Source organism: Haemaphysalis longicornis, unplaced genomic scaffold, assembly GCF_048455015.1.
Source record: "Haemaphysalis longicornis isolate Haplotype H1 unplaced genomic scaffold, Haemaphysalis longicornis Haplotype H1 scaffold_5, whole genome shotgun sequence".
Taxonomy (NCBI): domain Eukaryota; kingdom Metazoa; phylum Arthropoda; class Arachnida; order Ixodida; family Ixodidae; genus Haemaphysalis; species Haemaphysalis longicornis.
This window is the reverse complement of record NW_027526385.1, coordinates 66,811,637-66,827,814: the sequence shown is the minus strand read 5'-3', so window position 1 is coordinate 66,827,814 and position 16,178 is coordinate 66,811,637. Positions and strand designations below refer to the sequence as shown.

Here is a 16,178-nt window from a genome sequence, read left to right as displayed (position 1 = left end):
CGACCTGGCCAAGCATGTAGCGAGTTGATCTCCACTATCCTCGCTCTTGCCGTTGCGCTAAAGGAAGGGAAACGCGAACGTGGCGGCGGATATTAGCCCCCGTCGCTAACCCGGAGTTCCTGACGCGCGCCGCACCTGACGGAACATGCGACCACGTGCTCGAATGTGTTCGTCGGTGCGATCGTCGAAAGGAGCACTGCCACGAATTTGGCAATCCCTAGACGAAAAGCGTACCCACGGTACCCCACATGCGGTCCGCCGGCATCGCCTTTGGCAGAACAAACCTCCTCCGAACGCAGCAGTAAGGTCCGTTTGTAAATATGTAAATAGTACGTCGTTTGGCTCTGTGTGAGTCGCGCTCCGAGATGGAGCGGGCGACGCTGTCGCCGGAGGCTGATGACCGCTGGTGTTGCGGTAGGTCCCGTGCGCTATGCAGCCAGGCTGCTGCAAGCGCGTTTTTTATTTTTTGCCTCGGACCCGTGCTTGCAAGGAGCGGATGGGAGTTCTGCCGATAAAATCTCACCCGACAATGCCCCGAGAGGCGCATCTGGGGTGACGATTTGCCGCAGTCTAGGGAGGCCGCGTTGGGCTTCCCCGACTCGCGACAGGCCGGATAAGCGAGCGACCGTAAGACTTTTACGAAGTTGAGTCACTCTGCGAAATAGTCCGGCCGCGCACACAGCGAGGAGGCTCTTCTCTTCTCGCTCGTGCCGCGCATGCCACAGCGCGAAGTCCGGATCACGCAAGTTATCCCACTTCATGTACCCAATCGAGAGGCGCAACCACGGCAAAATGCGGCGTACACTTGGGGACTCCACCCCGGTAGCCGTAGTCGTCGGTTCCTTTCGGGCTGCCGCTGTTTGCTTCGCGGATTGGCGACATTTTCGCCCTGCGGAAGCGCTAGGCATGCGTGATGAGGACAAAGGACCGCGATATTCACCCGTTAGGCTTTTTCCGCGGGCCTGATCATGCGTCCTCACGTCCGAGCGGAGCGTTGGCGCGGGGCGACGTTTCCGCCCCATGACCAACCCTACCGAGCGCCAACGCCGCAGCCACGGAGAGGTTTCTTCGCGACGCCCGGCTGGGCAGCGAGTTTGCCCCCTCTTCTCCGTGGCGGGCGGAAGCGCGTCACGTCAGGCGACGGGCCCACGAATTGGCCCAATGAGCCCACGTGACACGCCAGGTAGACCCTCTCTCATGGCGGATGTCGGAGAGACCGGAGAGACACCGCGGGTACCGCGGGAGAAGGGCACGCCACTCAATCGGCGGCCTAGGGAACGACGCGGGCCTCACGCCCTTCGTTCCAGTATTCTTCCCTCCATGCCTTCGTCGCCGATAGCGACGCTTTGGAAGGGGGGGAGGATGGCCGCCGATGGAAGCGAAACGGGGAATGCCGGCTACCTTCCGTGCGACCGCTGTTACGCACTACGAAGCCGTTAGCTCTCCCCAGTTTCTCGCGGCACCGGCGTAACGGCCACTTTTTGGCCCGAGCCTTTGCACGCCCCTATCGCTGTTCCCGGCAGGTAGTTTTGGGTTTCGCCTTTCGTCTCCCTTTTGCAGCACTGTGCCTCGGCTCGGTCCCCAGCCCGGTGTTCTTCAGTCTTCAGTTGCCGCACCACACACGGCCCTTGCCACACGCCATCCTGCATCGGCCGGCGGCTCTTCGTCGCCACTCGCTGTGGCCATGGCACACCCAAGCAACTCGGGCGCTCCGGCGCTTTCTCGGGGCACTCCCTCACGATGCCTCGTGCGGCGTCGCTCGCCGCGGCTCCTCTCCTTGGCGCCTTCAACGAGCGCGCACTGGGTGCTTCTTCGGGACCTTCAGCCGGTACGGCACCCTGCAGCTGCGGCTATCTTCCACCTCCGGTGGCCCTCTCCTGCTGCAGCTGGTCAAGCTACGCCTGGCAGCTTCAACCCTCGAGCCTGTTGCTCGAGCGTCCGGCGTGAACCTGCCCCGCGGCCTGGCGGTCTTGGGCCTGGCTCCCTGGTGCCCTGGCGAGTCATCTGGACGGCCCCTGCTCGTGCCGACCACTCTGGAGTCGTGTCGAACTTTGGAACGGCGTGTCTTCGAAGTGTGGGCGTGTGTGTCGGCGTGGACTCGAACGTGCGGACATTCACGGACTTCTTGGGCTGGGGACCCGTTGTAAGCTCGTAGGGTATGTGCTGTGCCTGCTGTTGTCGAGCCGGTCCTTCAGACCGGGCTCGGTCTTGAGGAGGGGGGGATGTGGGGATCCGCTTGATCCCCTTTCCTCCTCCCGCGAGCGCGATGTTCGAACGAGCGCGCTTTCCCGCGCTCGTGACGTCAACCTCGCGGGCCGACGCGCCGGCGGGCACCGACTGTCCCGCCGCCGCTGTCGCTCCTCCTCGCCCGGGAACCTGCCTCCTCTCCTCAGCGCCTTAAAACCGCGACGCGGACGTTTTGCGGCTCTCTGCTCTCTGGGATCGGTCGGCTCTCTCGCGAGCTCTCTGGATGTCTCCCTGACTCCAGGGACTCGGGAAGGAGATGGAGGATAGAGTATAGGGAACGCGAGGGGTCGCGGATCGTATCGCACCCTCGCCGCCCCACGTCCAGGAGAAGGGAGTCGGATACCGGGGCGCTCCATGCCCCCGGCCGGCTCGTCTCCTCCCCGCCGCGCCGGCCGGTCGGGCGCTGTTTGGCCCCGATCGGACGCGTGTCGGTACAGTGTAGTTCTTAACCCGGTCTTGGCGTTATTATGCACTGTACGACTCGGCCAATAAACCCCATGGTTCGTCCTGGCCCTTTGGAGCCTGTCGTCGCCTGTGTCGGTGAGTCGAACCCGTCGCGGCGTCTCCCTTGTGGACGCCGCGTACCTCTCTGGGGCATTTTGGATGGGTCATTTCCGGGCGTCGAGCTGACATCGTCGCTCAACGTCTCTAACGAGGCTAGCCGGGGTCATTTGTTGTCCCGTAGCCAGACCCAGTAAGCCCACATTATATGTATGTATGTATGCACATATGGATGCACACATATCATGTCGCATGTCCTCTTAGCAGTTTCTTTTGCAAGGAAAGTGACACTGAATTTCTTAGCCACTGCCTGGATTCACTTCTTTTGTGGCCTTGTGCATTCATTTCTGATGCACATGCTTCGTTCTCTCACTTTGTTGCAAGTGGTGCTTCTGGACACAAGTGCAAGTGCTGCAAATAAGGGCACAGAGAGGGCAAATGAATGTGGTTAAACTATTCCAAAGTGAGTAAGGTTGTTCAGTGCTGGTTAATGTGAAGTGCCCACTCCTAATTTTCTTTAATGATACCCCTGCAGGGGGAAACAAAGAGAGAGGGGGACAAAAGCAAAATAACTCTTGACGGTTTTTTGCACCCTTCTTTGTGTTCTCTCATAGGGGAGCTGGCGGGCAGCTTTTTCCTGGACCCCTATTCAAGGCCGGGAAAGCACACCGGCAGCTGGATGGAGCCAGCCAGAGGCAAGTGTTACCCCCAAGGCCCACGGCAAACATCGTTAGGGACAGCAACGCGGGAAGAAGAAGTTTGTGGCCATTATTGTGGAAGGAGATGGGGGAGACTGGCTGTCTCGTGCAAGGAATGTGCTCTTCCCTGTTTTAGTGCCCCAAGAAGTCACTGCTACGCACTGAGAAATTAGGTTTTGGATGAGCTGGTGCATTCGTGAGTAGTTCTTACTAACTGAAGGCTCTTACTAGTACCTGCATGCGTCACTTTGCTGTCATTCTAGTGCTGTTGTCCCCTTGCTGCGTTGTGATTGTTATTGTGTGATTTTTGCTTGCATAAAGCCAGATGTGCCTAAACCCAGCGAACCTTGACAGCCAGGGGGGCCCCTGCTTTGTCCTACATTTAGTCTTTGAGCAGGTGTAGTGGCTGCTTCCCATGTTTCTCAGTCAGTACAGCTAAATGTCATTTCAGGTAAAGGGAGTGAAGCGGAAAATGGGAAACAGTGAGTTGCGTTCATAATACTCCGCAGGTGTACTCTTGCGCAGTAGGCGAAGAGTAATTAATGGTCTCTTTTATTTGCTTGTCCAGAGCAGTTCTGAGCTGTCCCTGGACAGTCCAAAACTGCTCCTGCCGTAGACATTTTACGGGCAAATAAAATACAGAGGTGCTTCGAGGCTGATCTGACCAGTACGAAATGGCAAATAAGTTTGATTGCAAAAGTATTCTTAGACCAGCAATACAGACTGGCAAGCTTTCCAGGCCCGTATGTGCAGCCTTATGTTCCATAAATGACTTGTGAAATGCAGATGGCAAATTTAATTTATTGGGAACCTGTAGTGGTGTTGGCCACAGTGACACTCAGTTGCATCCTGTGAACGACTTCTATTAGCAATCGATAAACTTTGTTCATGCAATTGGGGCAAAAGACACCATTCGTGCAAGGTTTAAGCCTTGTGACACTCCAGGGCAGTTGGTGAACTTAGTTTGTGCAACCGTGCAAGGGGTGAACCTTGTGATACTCCAGTGCAGTTGGTGAGCTTTGTTCGCACAACTGGGGCAACGAAGAACGTCGGTGCAAGGGGTGAACTTTGTGGTACTCAGAGGCAGTCAGTGAACTTTGTTTGCACAACCAGGGCAACGGACAACATTGGTGCAAGGCTTGAGCCTTGCAGTACTCCGGGGCAGATGGTGAACTTTGTTCATACAATTTTGGCAAAATACAACAATGGCTGGAGTGTTGGCCTTTGCAGTACTCTAGGGCAGTCGGTGAACTTTGTACGAGTGAGGCAGTGGACATTATCAGTGCAAGGGTGAACCTTGCAGTACCCTAGGGCAGTCGGTGAACTTTGTTCGCACAACCGGGGAGACAAACAACATTGGTGCAACGGGTAAACCTTTCGGTACCCCCCAGGGAAGTCAGTGAACTTCATTCGTATAATTGGGGCAACAAACAACATTGGTGCAAGGGGTGAATCTTGCGGTACTCCAGAGCAGTCGGGGAACACTGTGCCATCAGGGAAATGAACAACAGTGGCGCTAGGGTTGAACCTTGTGGCACTCCGCTCAGGTCGCAGTGCCCTGCTGGGCAGCGTCCCCGTGGCGAGCATGATGCTGAGCGTGCCGCCGCCACCCGTGCCCGGCCTGTCCTACACGGAGCTGGGCGCCCTGGTGGGGCGCTTGGCCCAGGTGCTGGAGCACTGCCTAAACCGGTCGACGCACGCCCTGCTGTCGGGCACACGGGGCCTCGAGTGGGACCGCGTGGAGGTGTGCAGCGTCCTCTTCCAGTGGCTGCTGCTCGGACCCACCCTGGCCCCCCGGCTCGCCTCCAAGCCCCTACCTGCCGACCTGCACCAGGCACTGCATGCAGGTCAGGGGTGAACCAGCTTCACGCCGATCTCCTGAAAATAATTATGGGGGATGCTTGGAAGTTGCCTAGAATGTGAAGGCAAAAGCCTTGTTGGACCCTTTGTTGGGTCTGCTGTTGCGACCTTTCTGTTGAACTTTCATGTTGCTCTCATCGGGCCGCTGCCTCAGTTTCAGTCAGCCCCTTCCCCCTGACACCAGTTACAATGAGCGCCATTTCAAGCTGCTGTAGCCTCTTTCACCATGGTGTGCTTTCTCGGTTTTTGCATCCCGCGACTAGGGCCTGGCCCATCATCACCCAAGCGTTGTGAAATGAAGCACTGAGCCGACGCGGCCACATAAACCATACGAGTCCGTAACAATTTTCTGTATGCTTTTCGGTACCTTGTACATTCGATGAAATATAGTGAACCATGGCTTTCACGATATGCCCACTCGCCCTCCCGTATGAGCAAGAGGCCCATGAATGTGAGGCCAGCTTATGAGTGAGCCTACCGACCTATGTGTAGTGAGGTTTTCCATATAAGTGGGAATATAGGGCAAGAAGGCTTACCAAAAAATTTGCCTTAAAGTCATCCCTCAGCCTATAAACTGGTCACTGGTGTAATGTTGGTTGACATCTGGCAACTAGGCAGCGCATCGGGCCCATCCACACCACAAAGGCACCATTGCCACTGCCATCTATCAGACATGCCATCATCTTTTTTGCTCGTCTCTCACTGTCAGTGGACATGTGCGTGCTATTTTCTTCTCGCTCGAGATGAGTTCACCGCAGCACTTAAAGAAACGTTATATAGTACGCAAAAGCCAATGGCAACATTTCTGCTTAGGGCCAGTTTGGTGTTGCCAGAAAGAGTGCTACTGGTGTACGCTGAAGGGGCAGCTCCTGGTATGCAATGCTTGGAATACCTCATTTTGTGGGCGCCACACTGTGCACCTGAAACTGAAGTACGAGGTGGCGATTTTTGTCCATGGCCGTCGTGCGACCTCTCTATGAATGGATGGCCAGCAACGACCGCAAGACGCCCGCGCAGACCGACTCTCACAAACGGTCAGCACATGGGAGTCGCATGCTTGGCACTCACTTCCTGATGACATTGGTCTTTTGAAATAAGCGCTGCATATGCGATTCCCTGGGCTGTACTGAGGACGACTTGCTTTGTGGGAGACAGCCAGACAGAAGCAGTCGTCCGACAAGATATCAGACAGCTCCCAACGAGCACCTGAGACGAAACAAGTGCTTATAGCCCCAATTAAACGACTTTGTGTAGCTAATTTTTTTTACCCATTTCTCGGCTGCAAGGTATGGGGGTGGACCTATATTCCGGCTTATACGGTAGTTGTACACTTTGTTGCTCTCCTCTGCAAGGGTCTGCCACGTGTGTCTTTGTCGATGTCGTATTATCATCATCAACAGGACTGAGGGAAGAGGGGGAGGAGTGGGGAGTGGTGGAAATTTGGGGGTGACTGAGTGAGATGACAGAGTGAGTGGGTCTGATGTCACTGTTGTGTCTGAGTTGAATGAGTGACTAAGTGTTAAAACCTGAGAACATGCGCGCGTGTGGGAGAATTTGGGGAGCAGCTTAGCAGTTATAGGAAGAACGTGTTGTTCATTTGGAGATGGACTGAAGAGAGATGAGGGAGAGGATTTCAAAATTTGGCCACAACACCCACTCCTGATTGTTACCGCACGGTCGTCCCCTGTGCATCTTGCTTGTATGGCCAGCCCTTTCTCGACTGGCAGTAATTGGCGTGCGCAAATAGAATTTTCTTCGAACCAATGGCCCGTCGTCTGATACGCACATGAGGAGGATGCAGGTTTTGTCGTTTCTCATTCCTAAAGCTCTTCTGTTAATTGTTTTAACCCCGCAGCTGACAGACACATGGCGGCGTGGGACCTGTGCTGGGAGCTGTACTACTCCAAGCTGGACCTGGACCTCCATACGCGGTGAGCTTCAGCCAACCATAGTCGTAGCCTTCCCTTGCTTATTGGGATTGTGGCTTGAAAAGAAAGAAGATGTACTGCGAAAGCTGTAAATGGCCAATCGAACAAAAAAATAGAGTGTCGGCGTTAACTTAACATTGGCATCCAAAGATGAGAAATGGCTTCTGTGCTATTGTGAAGCATTTCGTAGCATGAGCTTTGCAACAATAAAAACACAAGTAAAGGATTATGCTGTTGGGCAATGCCTGCACCTGCACAAAGCCACATAGAATGTTGGTAGTGCCGCTGTGTTCAGTGCTAGCGACATGTCATATCAAGCACGTGCCCCGCTGCCCTCACTCGGAGGCACAGCAGCCACAAGTACTTGCATTGCAAAACTGGAAGGAGGAGTTAGTGTGTTCGATTGAACGTTAAAGGAGTGCTGACACCAAAGTCAGAGTCCTAAAATATAATATACAGTAGAGCCTCAATTATACGATTTTCTTGGGACCGTGGCGAAGCGTCGTAAAATGCGGGCATCGTAGAATCTGAACAACAGTTACGCCTATATATACAGTGTCGCAGGACGGATTTGCAAGACACTTAAATGTAAACTACAAACTGAGGCTTTGCAGGGCTCGGAAACCCAAATCGCTAAGAAAAGTAAATGCGAAAAGAATAATGCAGTGCTGCTGCCAGTTACGCTGCGTTAAAACAAACCTTGTACTGGAGTCCACTGCCACGATTCTCGCCAGCTAGTGCGAATTATGGCACACACGATCATGACAAACACACATGGTAGCCTTAGCCTGCCAGGGTGTGTTGGAGATTCACTGCTGAGTGGGAGAAGTAACACCTGCACACTGCACCTGCGACCGCTGTGCAACAAGAGGAGACGCCAGCAAGGAGAGGGGGAAAGCGATTGGGCAAAGGAGTGGACGGCTACCAGAGGGGAGAGACACGGAAGATGAGACGGTCGGTTGTGCGCTTTGCGTGAGTCGTTGCATAACTGAGGCTTTCAATGCATTCTTTGTACGGGGACTTTGTTGCTGGGACTCAACTAGTCTGTCGTGAAACCCGGGTTGTCTTAAAACATGGGGATGTATAACTGGGGTTCGACTGTAATTTGCTTCAATAGTTTGTGAAGATACCTTTTAGCAATTTTCATGGCCAGGCAAGTTGGGAAGTACATCGATAATAAATTTTAATTGGCCCGGCCATGACCTACCTCAGATTGCCATTGCCAGCAAAGGCGCTGTCAGCATGACGAAAGATAGTCCACGCCCTGGGAACTGGTTGGTGCTTGGTGACAATGGGTAGCCCTTTCCGAAAGTGGAAACACTCTCCTGCGCTGCTGTTGGTGGTGGTGTCGCTCCGCCAGACCGGGTCTCTCAGCGGCATTATGAACTTTGGCAAAGTGGAAAAAATGTAATGCTACATTTTCAAAAACTAATAGAAGGCCAACATCATGAACAGAAAGGAACTCAAGTTTGTCTCAATTAAAAATTAAACCCCGTCAATAACGTCTAATTGCACGAATTTTCGAATTTCTTTTTAAATTTTTTGTGTCCCAGTTGCCATGCAAGCTCGGGCAGGCCAATGCAAACCACGGGAGACCACCGCACACGATGCAAAAAATGCGTGTGAAAACACAGCTTTTGACTGACATTACAACTGGCGGTTTTGTGGCCAGAACAGTGTGATGTAATACGTTCCAGCGTTGCCCAGAACTGTCATCTGTGCTGCCGCAGACCGAAACCAAAACTGGTTGAAAGAAATGCATTGTAACTTCGCATTCCTATGTAGACTGCTTACCGGGTTTTGCTTGATTTTTATTATTAGTGGGTGAAGAGGTATTGTTTGCGGCATAAAATTGGAAAAGCTAAAATTTGGTGTCAGTACTCCCTTAACGGTTTCTCATTCACAGCTGATTGGAAGTGCTTAGGTGTCCTTGGATTTATGGTAGTGCTTCATGTTTTCTGCAATTTGGCTCTGCATTGCTGGAATGACATCTTTAGGGGACATGATTCTTCCATCCTTACTCCTTACTGGCATGAGGCAGGGAAGAGCTGTGTTTTTTTTAAGTGCAGAGCACTTTAGGGGCTCACCTTGTCATCGTAGCTCGCTCGATGGACCCAAGTAGAGCCACACATGGCGTTCCGTCGTAGCTGCGTAACCCAGGGGCTTCAAAAGCCAAGTGGTTTACATAGTCATAAACGTTCGAAACTCTTGAACCGCTGGCGCTTGTCATACATCTCCCCGTTGTATAGCGCAAAGAAAACTGCAGGTACATTTGAGGCAAAATATACGTAACTAACCGGCAGCGCCCACGTTCATTTAGTTAGGAATGCTCGTTGGGTTGGTTTTTACGATAGTAAGTGAAAAAAAAAAATGGCAGTGCAACACCCGCACGTGCGGGAGTAAAAGCGAGAAGAAAAAGAACAGAACTCCCGTTGGTGCAGTTTCAGGCCGGGGGCGCATGAGCACTGCGAAGGCGGGAAATTTGAATTGCATTGGGTGGTAGCAGTGAACAGATAACAGCGCCACAGCCCATTATGGCGGATCACTGCTCTGCACTTCCGGCAGCTTTCACATTGAGTGGAACGGCTTTAATTTTGTTTTTAGTCTACTCTGGCCCTGTGGAGTGCGAGTTCTGTATGGCAAGGCCAGTGCATGCTGTGCTGTATATAGCACTGGTGTAACCGGTGTCTGTGGGGGGGAAACCCAATGTTGTTTTCATTCAATTCCTTCCATTAGTAAAAACTGGGGGGATGCACGTTCAGGCATAAGTTCTTTGATGAGTAGCCAAGTTTTGCTTATGGCGTTTACAACACAGAATCTGTTTAGTTGGGTCAACTCCACGAACTCGCTAAGCTGAGCTGTCTTTGGTTGGCGGACGCAGGCGGGACTTCTGGCGAGAACTGAGCGGATCCCTGTGGCAACAGTTTGTGCCGATGGCCACGCATCCGCAACACGAGGGCCGCCTCTGCTCCCTGGAGAGCTTCCTCACCAGCCCAGCGTCCCGGTTCTGTCCCCTCTGGGCTCGGGTACAGGGCCCTTTCTTTTTCTTTGAAGATGATGGTGTTTAGTTTCTGTCTGTCTATCTGTCTGCACCTGAATCAGCCAGTGAGCATACTCACTAATTGGCCACTGGCTCTCTGGGAATCGGTGGGTCACTTAAGGGTGGGTGAGTGAGTGAGTGAGTGAGTGAGTGAGCGAGCGAGCGAGCGAGCGAGCGAGCGGGCGGGCGGGCGGGCGGGCGGGCGAGCGGGCGGGCAGGCGGGCGGGCAGGCGGGCGGGCGGGCGGGCAAGTGGGCGGGCAGGCGGGCGGGGAGGGAGGGAGGGAGGGAGGGAGGGAGGGAGGGAGTGAGTGAGTGAGGGAGAAAGGGAGGGAGGGAGGGAGGGAGGGAGGGAGGAAAGTGATTTATTGAAATAGAAAGTGGGAAAAGAGGTCACTCGTGCAGTGGCGTGGCCAGGAATATTGTGTGTGGGAGGGGGCTGATGCCAAGTACTCGTGCATTATAAACAGAGGCATATTGTAATGGCTGAAATGAGCGCTGAGGCTTTGTAGAGGGTAAAGAAACACTATTTATTTAAAGGGCGAACTTGTGCCTACAATTCAGCTGCCGCCGCTAGTCCCACCGTCTAAGCAACTTTTTCTATTTCATCTTCCATTTTACTCATCTGCGTGAGCTTCTCCCTCGTGTTTGGCTAAAGCTGTTTTGGAGATTAAAATGGTCGGTGTGTATGGCACTAATAATGCTAATGTTGTGGCAATACATAGGTCACTGGTGTGTCACTTGCACCAAGGGTGGGTTTTAACCAGTAACCTATAATCCTCATTTTAAGTTACTAGTGTGGGTCACTGGTGCGTCGTACGACCAACTGGTGACTGGGTGGGGAGGGAGCTGACTAGGAAGAGAGGAGGAGGAGGAGGAAGGTTTGTATAGAGAGGGTGAAAGGTGAGGAGGGGTGGAGGAAGAGCACGGTAAAGTAGGGAAAGAGAAGAGGGGTGAGGGAAAATAGGGTGGGGTGCAAAATGAGGATGGGGAGAGAGGGTAAGAGTGCAGAAGGTGGAGAGAGAAGGGAGAGGGCAGAGGATAGAATGGGAAGTAGTGGTGCCTAAAGGTTATTCAGGACACATATAAGCGTTGATTAGGTCGGTGGCTCAGCATGTCAGGGCCAGTTGGTCCTCAGCTGAAGAGGACTTGCCAGTCAGGCACGTGAGCGGTGGAAGGGGGTTGGAAGGTAGGGTGGAGTGGTGACTCGGTGCCCCAAACCACAAGCTCTAGAAGACTTCTTGTTCCCCACGGGGCCGGACGCCATCCGACGGGAGGTCTTCCAGCACCTACTCAACTTCCTGGTTACAATAGGACTAGTGCTGCGTTTGTAGCCATCGAGTCAGGGACGAGACGAACATGATATAGACTGTCCCCCACTCTCCTACCGCTCTTCTCTTCCCCCTTCTCTCTTCCTATTCTTTGAAACCCCCCTTCCCTTCCCTGGACTGGGTTGTGTGAGGGTGAACTCCCCGTTGAGTTCAACAATATCCCCACGCCTTTTCTCTTCACTCCTTTGCCCCCTCACACCGCCCTAAATTATGTAGGGAAGCCATGGTACTGAAATGGGTCTGTGCCTCACGTGTTAACCAGCATGGTGACTGCTGCCTTGTTTTTGGGGAGTGTACCTCACGGGCTCCTTTTTGACCGCGCAGATGATCGCTGCCGACATACTGGAGGCCTTCCAGAGTGCCGGGTCTTCTTCGACAGAGCTTAGTTCTGTAGGAAAACGGTGAGTGGCCATCACTTATTAATATATTGCACGCCTGCGGGAAACAACATCATGGCTCTCGCAAAATAAATGGCTCGGCTGTCGTCGCTGAGTGGATAGTGAAGTAGAAAGCAGCATAGTCCCCATCTTGCTCCAGAGTGCCCGTGTCGCACATTTGTTTTGCTTTGGGTATTATTTTGGGTGTGTTGCTTAAGGCTTTTTTTAGTGCGATAAAGGCTCTTTAGGGAATCGGCAACTTTCCTCTTACTTGGAAATAGTTTAGCTCAACAGGTAATTACTTAATGTACTGGCGTTAGGAATAGGCCTGAAGTGTTTTATTTGTTGCTGATGTGGTTGTTGGCTGCTTACATATACTTATCATCGGTTTCACAGACATCTTGTGTGCGCCTACACAGTCAGCACATTTGGCCATTTTATCGCCAGGGGCCCGCCGCGGGGGCTCAGTTGCCAAGGCGTTGTGCTGCTCAGCACGAGGACGCGGTTTTGATTCCCCGCTTTTCTGATGAAGGCGAAAATCAAAAACGCCCATGTGTACGAGATTATGGCGCGCGTTAAAGATCCCCAGGTGGTCAAAATTAACCGGAAGCCCTCCACTACAGCGCGCCTCATCGCCTGCGTTGTGTCGGCGCGTTAGACCCTACAGTCAAATCAAAAAATCATTTTATTGCCAGGGGATGGTGTACGCTTGCAGAATTGGGAAGGGTAACATCCTTGGCATAAGATGTAATGTACCTGTGGAACTGATGCTTTGTAGGTGTTCTGCCCAGTCATCTGGACAAATGCTATGTTGTCAATGTCTTAGGCAGGTTCTGTGGCTATACTTGTCATGTGAAAACAGCGACAGTGTTTTCTGCTGACATTAACGTTAGTGGGCAGTGATGCTACATGGTGTGTACACCCCACCTGCGTGAAAAAGACTGGCATTTCAGAGGGTGCATTTTTTTCTTGAGCTGCTGTGATCCTGAACTGGAAGGATGCAGCTCTACGTCTGTGCTAGGGAGTTCCACTGTGGCGTTTCTTTTATTCTCCAAAATAGCGCCATGCGCGATTTTATTCTGGATCTTTCAACCCTAAAGGTTGTTTATGCCTGAGCTGTTACAAAGCTCTCTGCCTTGGACACCGCTTTCAAGACAGAGCTCTACAAAACGAGCAGCACATGTTGTTAGACGTATTTGTAAATATTGATTTATCATTGCAGTTGTAGCAGCTGTGCTAATATTGTGTGCCTACATCTGAGGCCGGTTAGAATAAATCTGACTGTTGTCCTTGTTACCGCAATTTGGAAGAATGAGCTACCGCTGTGCTCACACGTACTGCAACGGTTGTTTGACGTCTTTCTTGAACTTTGAACACTTGTAACAATATTGGACCTAGCACCAAGCCCTGCGGAGTGCCGCGAGTAGTGCATTAATAAACACGAGAGGCAGTTGTGGAGTATCGCGAATTTTATTCAGATTGAGTCCAATGCAAAATACAACTACATTGTACGGTTCACCTTCTCTGTGTGTGACTTGAGCTGCTCTCAATTTTTTGAAGGTTCCGGGAGACCTTCCTGGAGCTGGGCGGCACCTGCAGTGGCAGCGAAGTGTTCCGTCGGTTCTTGGGCCGTGATCCAAGTCCGGAGTCGCTGTTGAATGCGTACGGCCTGCAGAACAAGCCGCCCACTAGTGACCACGAATGAGCAGTAGTTCTGGGCTCACTTATGCATTGCTTGATGAGCTCATGCCTTTTCTGACCTGTGGTAACGGGGGATAGTCACCATGAACTCAGGAACGAAAATTCCTTGTCCCAATGTCCTCCTCCACACAACTTGAAAGGGAACAGTGGAGAATTAAGTTAATCTGAAAGATGAGGTGAAAAAAAAAGGTGGTGTGTTGAAAAGGTTGTGGAGGAGGCGTTGTAGCTGGAGCGGTGGCGGCGGTGCCTACCTTGTGAATATGGTTTTGTTTGCCGTATAGCGATGTTAAAAAGCTGCGTAGAAGCTATTAATAGTGTGTTGAATAAAAATGCCAGACAAATCAACCTTTGTGTGGACCTTTTTCTTCATTTTGGTATGCGTCCAGGTTGCTTGAAGCATGCTATGCCATATCTTGGAGGGCAGTATTCTTTTCCAAACTTTGTAGTAAGCTGCTGTCCCTTTAAATTGATATATGTGCTGGAGCATGTTAATTGCCTATAGTTGCTTCATGTGAAGTTGTAACAAGTTTAGCTTGCTCTGACTGATTGCAAAAGTGGTTCATAACAAGGTATAGTATTATAACATGCTATACTTGTATACCTTGTAGCCTGGCTTACAGTACAGGCACTGTTGGTAGCTTGGTAATTATGCTTAAAGGTTTTTGTAGCACATTGTAGACTACATTAGAAGAATTGAAATGATTCTTGCAAAGTAGCTCGTGGCTACCTATTTAATAAGGACTTTTTTAGCGTGTGTTCTTTGCACAAAAATCACCCAAGGTGAATTAAGTCTTGCCACTCATGGTGCCTCACAGTCTGACAAAGTGTAGCAGCAACTTTAAAGCACTACATTAGGACTAATGGTAAAGGATGTCAAGAACCTTATATTCGCACACCTGTGGTGTGACCAGCTACACAAATGCAGTGGCCAGCAAAGTTAAAGAAGCTCCATTTTCTTTTATGCATGCAATGGCCTTTGTTTTGACTTTTGGTATTATAGGGGCAACAGAGACAAAATTCAAATTTGGTTCTTTCAAAAGGTTGCCTTGCCAAAATAACTCTGAACTTCACTCAGGTGAGTTATATAATTAGAACAGAATCGGAATATGACGCACCTGTTATTTCATCACACTGAGCTTATGATGCATTATGGGCAACTTGTTGCAATTGGCCAAGACTGACATACGTAATCAAATGCAAATTAAACGGCTTACAAGCTTGCAGAACGGGCTATTTGCGCTTAAAATTTGGTGCATTTTTTTATAGCAGTGGGAATGGTGGCATAAGCAATAACGCGTGAACATGTGAACGCTGCATGTGGCACTACACCGGCTGATGGTGTCTTGCAAAGCTGTGGAGTGTGTTGGGCCTGTTGGACGCAACACTGGCCAACTGGCATTGGCAACACTGCCACTTACGTGACCCTATTTGTCAAGTCGCCTGATGTTTTACGAAACGATTAACGCATTGTTCTAGGCTTCGAACCCACTATAAACGAGGTAATCCTTATTTGTCTCCTTCTGGCATTTCAAACTAAACAGACCGGAACGTGAGATCATGAAATTGCAACAGAACTAAGTTCGTTCGGCAAAACAGGCCTGCATTCTTATTTACGTGAAGGAGGTACGTTGTGGCCTTCGAATGGTGGCTTTTCACAGTCTGAATGGAATGAAGTTTTTCACAGTGCCCACTTCTACTTGCGCAGTTTTTCAAGTTACTAAAAAATGGTTGTTCTGACCCACCTTTTTTAAAACTTCTTTTTAATATGCTAGCTGTTGACGTTTAAGCCTCGCGGAAACCAAATATTTTCTTCGTTATAGCCGATATCGCGTGGCTGTCCAGGTTTCGGTTTCCTTATCAAAAGAATGGGTGTCATCGAAATGTAGTTTGACCAAACAGACTTCGTATTTAGTTTGCTATATATCATGATTCGCTGTATCAGTGTTCGGTATAATGAGGTTCGACTGTACTATCAACCGTAGCAAAAATACGGCAGGTACAGGTCCGGTCAGAAGCAAGCCACATGCGATGGGCGGTCGCTGTACGGTATCACTGCACCTTCTAGTAAGGCGGATGGTAACAAATTTCTAACCCAAAAGGGTGTGTTTTGGGGTTAGCGGCAGCCTCAGTCAACATACGAACTTTCATTTTGGGTTCACTCCTTTAATACATCATTGCCAACCATGGCCGGTCTTACCTCGTTCGGCGCCCTGTGCGAACTGCTGCCAAGGCGCTTCTTCCTTCTCCCCCTCCACTTGTCAAACTCGTTTTTACAGCGACCCTCTCGGCTAGGATCCAGCAGACGGTCTCCCACTACAGAGCAATGTAGACCAAAATACCACGCGAGCGTAGCGTGACATTGCGATGCCCACTCAAGTCCCCGGTATCGTAAAACTGTGCCATACCTTCAGCGTAAGGGAAATAAAATTCACACATCTCCATGGAGTGAATCATGACGAGTGGGCGAAGCACTGGGGATCGTTCTTACCGTAAATAA

At 51.2% G+C, this 16,178-nt stretch overlaps 1 protein-coding gene across 1 annotated transcript in view; it reads left to right on the top strand.

Annotated features, from left to right (window-relative positions):
• Positions 1-14,026, top strand: part of LOC144138359 (uncharacterized) — a 49,809-nt gene extending 35,783 nt beyond the window's left edge. Inside the window, exons 10-15 of the mRNA XM_077670603.1 lie at positions 3,363-3,443; positions 4,994-5,293; positions 7,162-7,237; positions 10,116-10,260; positions 11,928-12,004; positions 13,541-14,026. Coding sequence (XP_077526729.1) covers positions 3,363-3,443; positions 4,994-5,293; positions 7,162-7,237; positions 10,116-10,260; positions 11,928-12,004; positions 13,541-13,685 — 824 coding nt within the window. The 3' untranslated portion in view covers positions 13,686-14,026. The remainder of the gene's footprint in view (positions 1-3,362; positions 3,444-4,993; positions 5,294-7,161; positions 7,238-10,115; positions 10,261-11,927; positions 12,005-13,540) is intronic.
• The last annotated feature ends 2,152 nt before the right edge of the window (positions 14,027-16,178 follow it).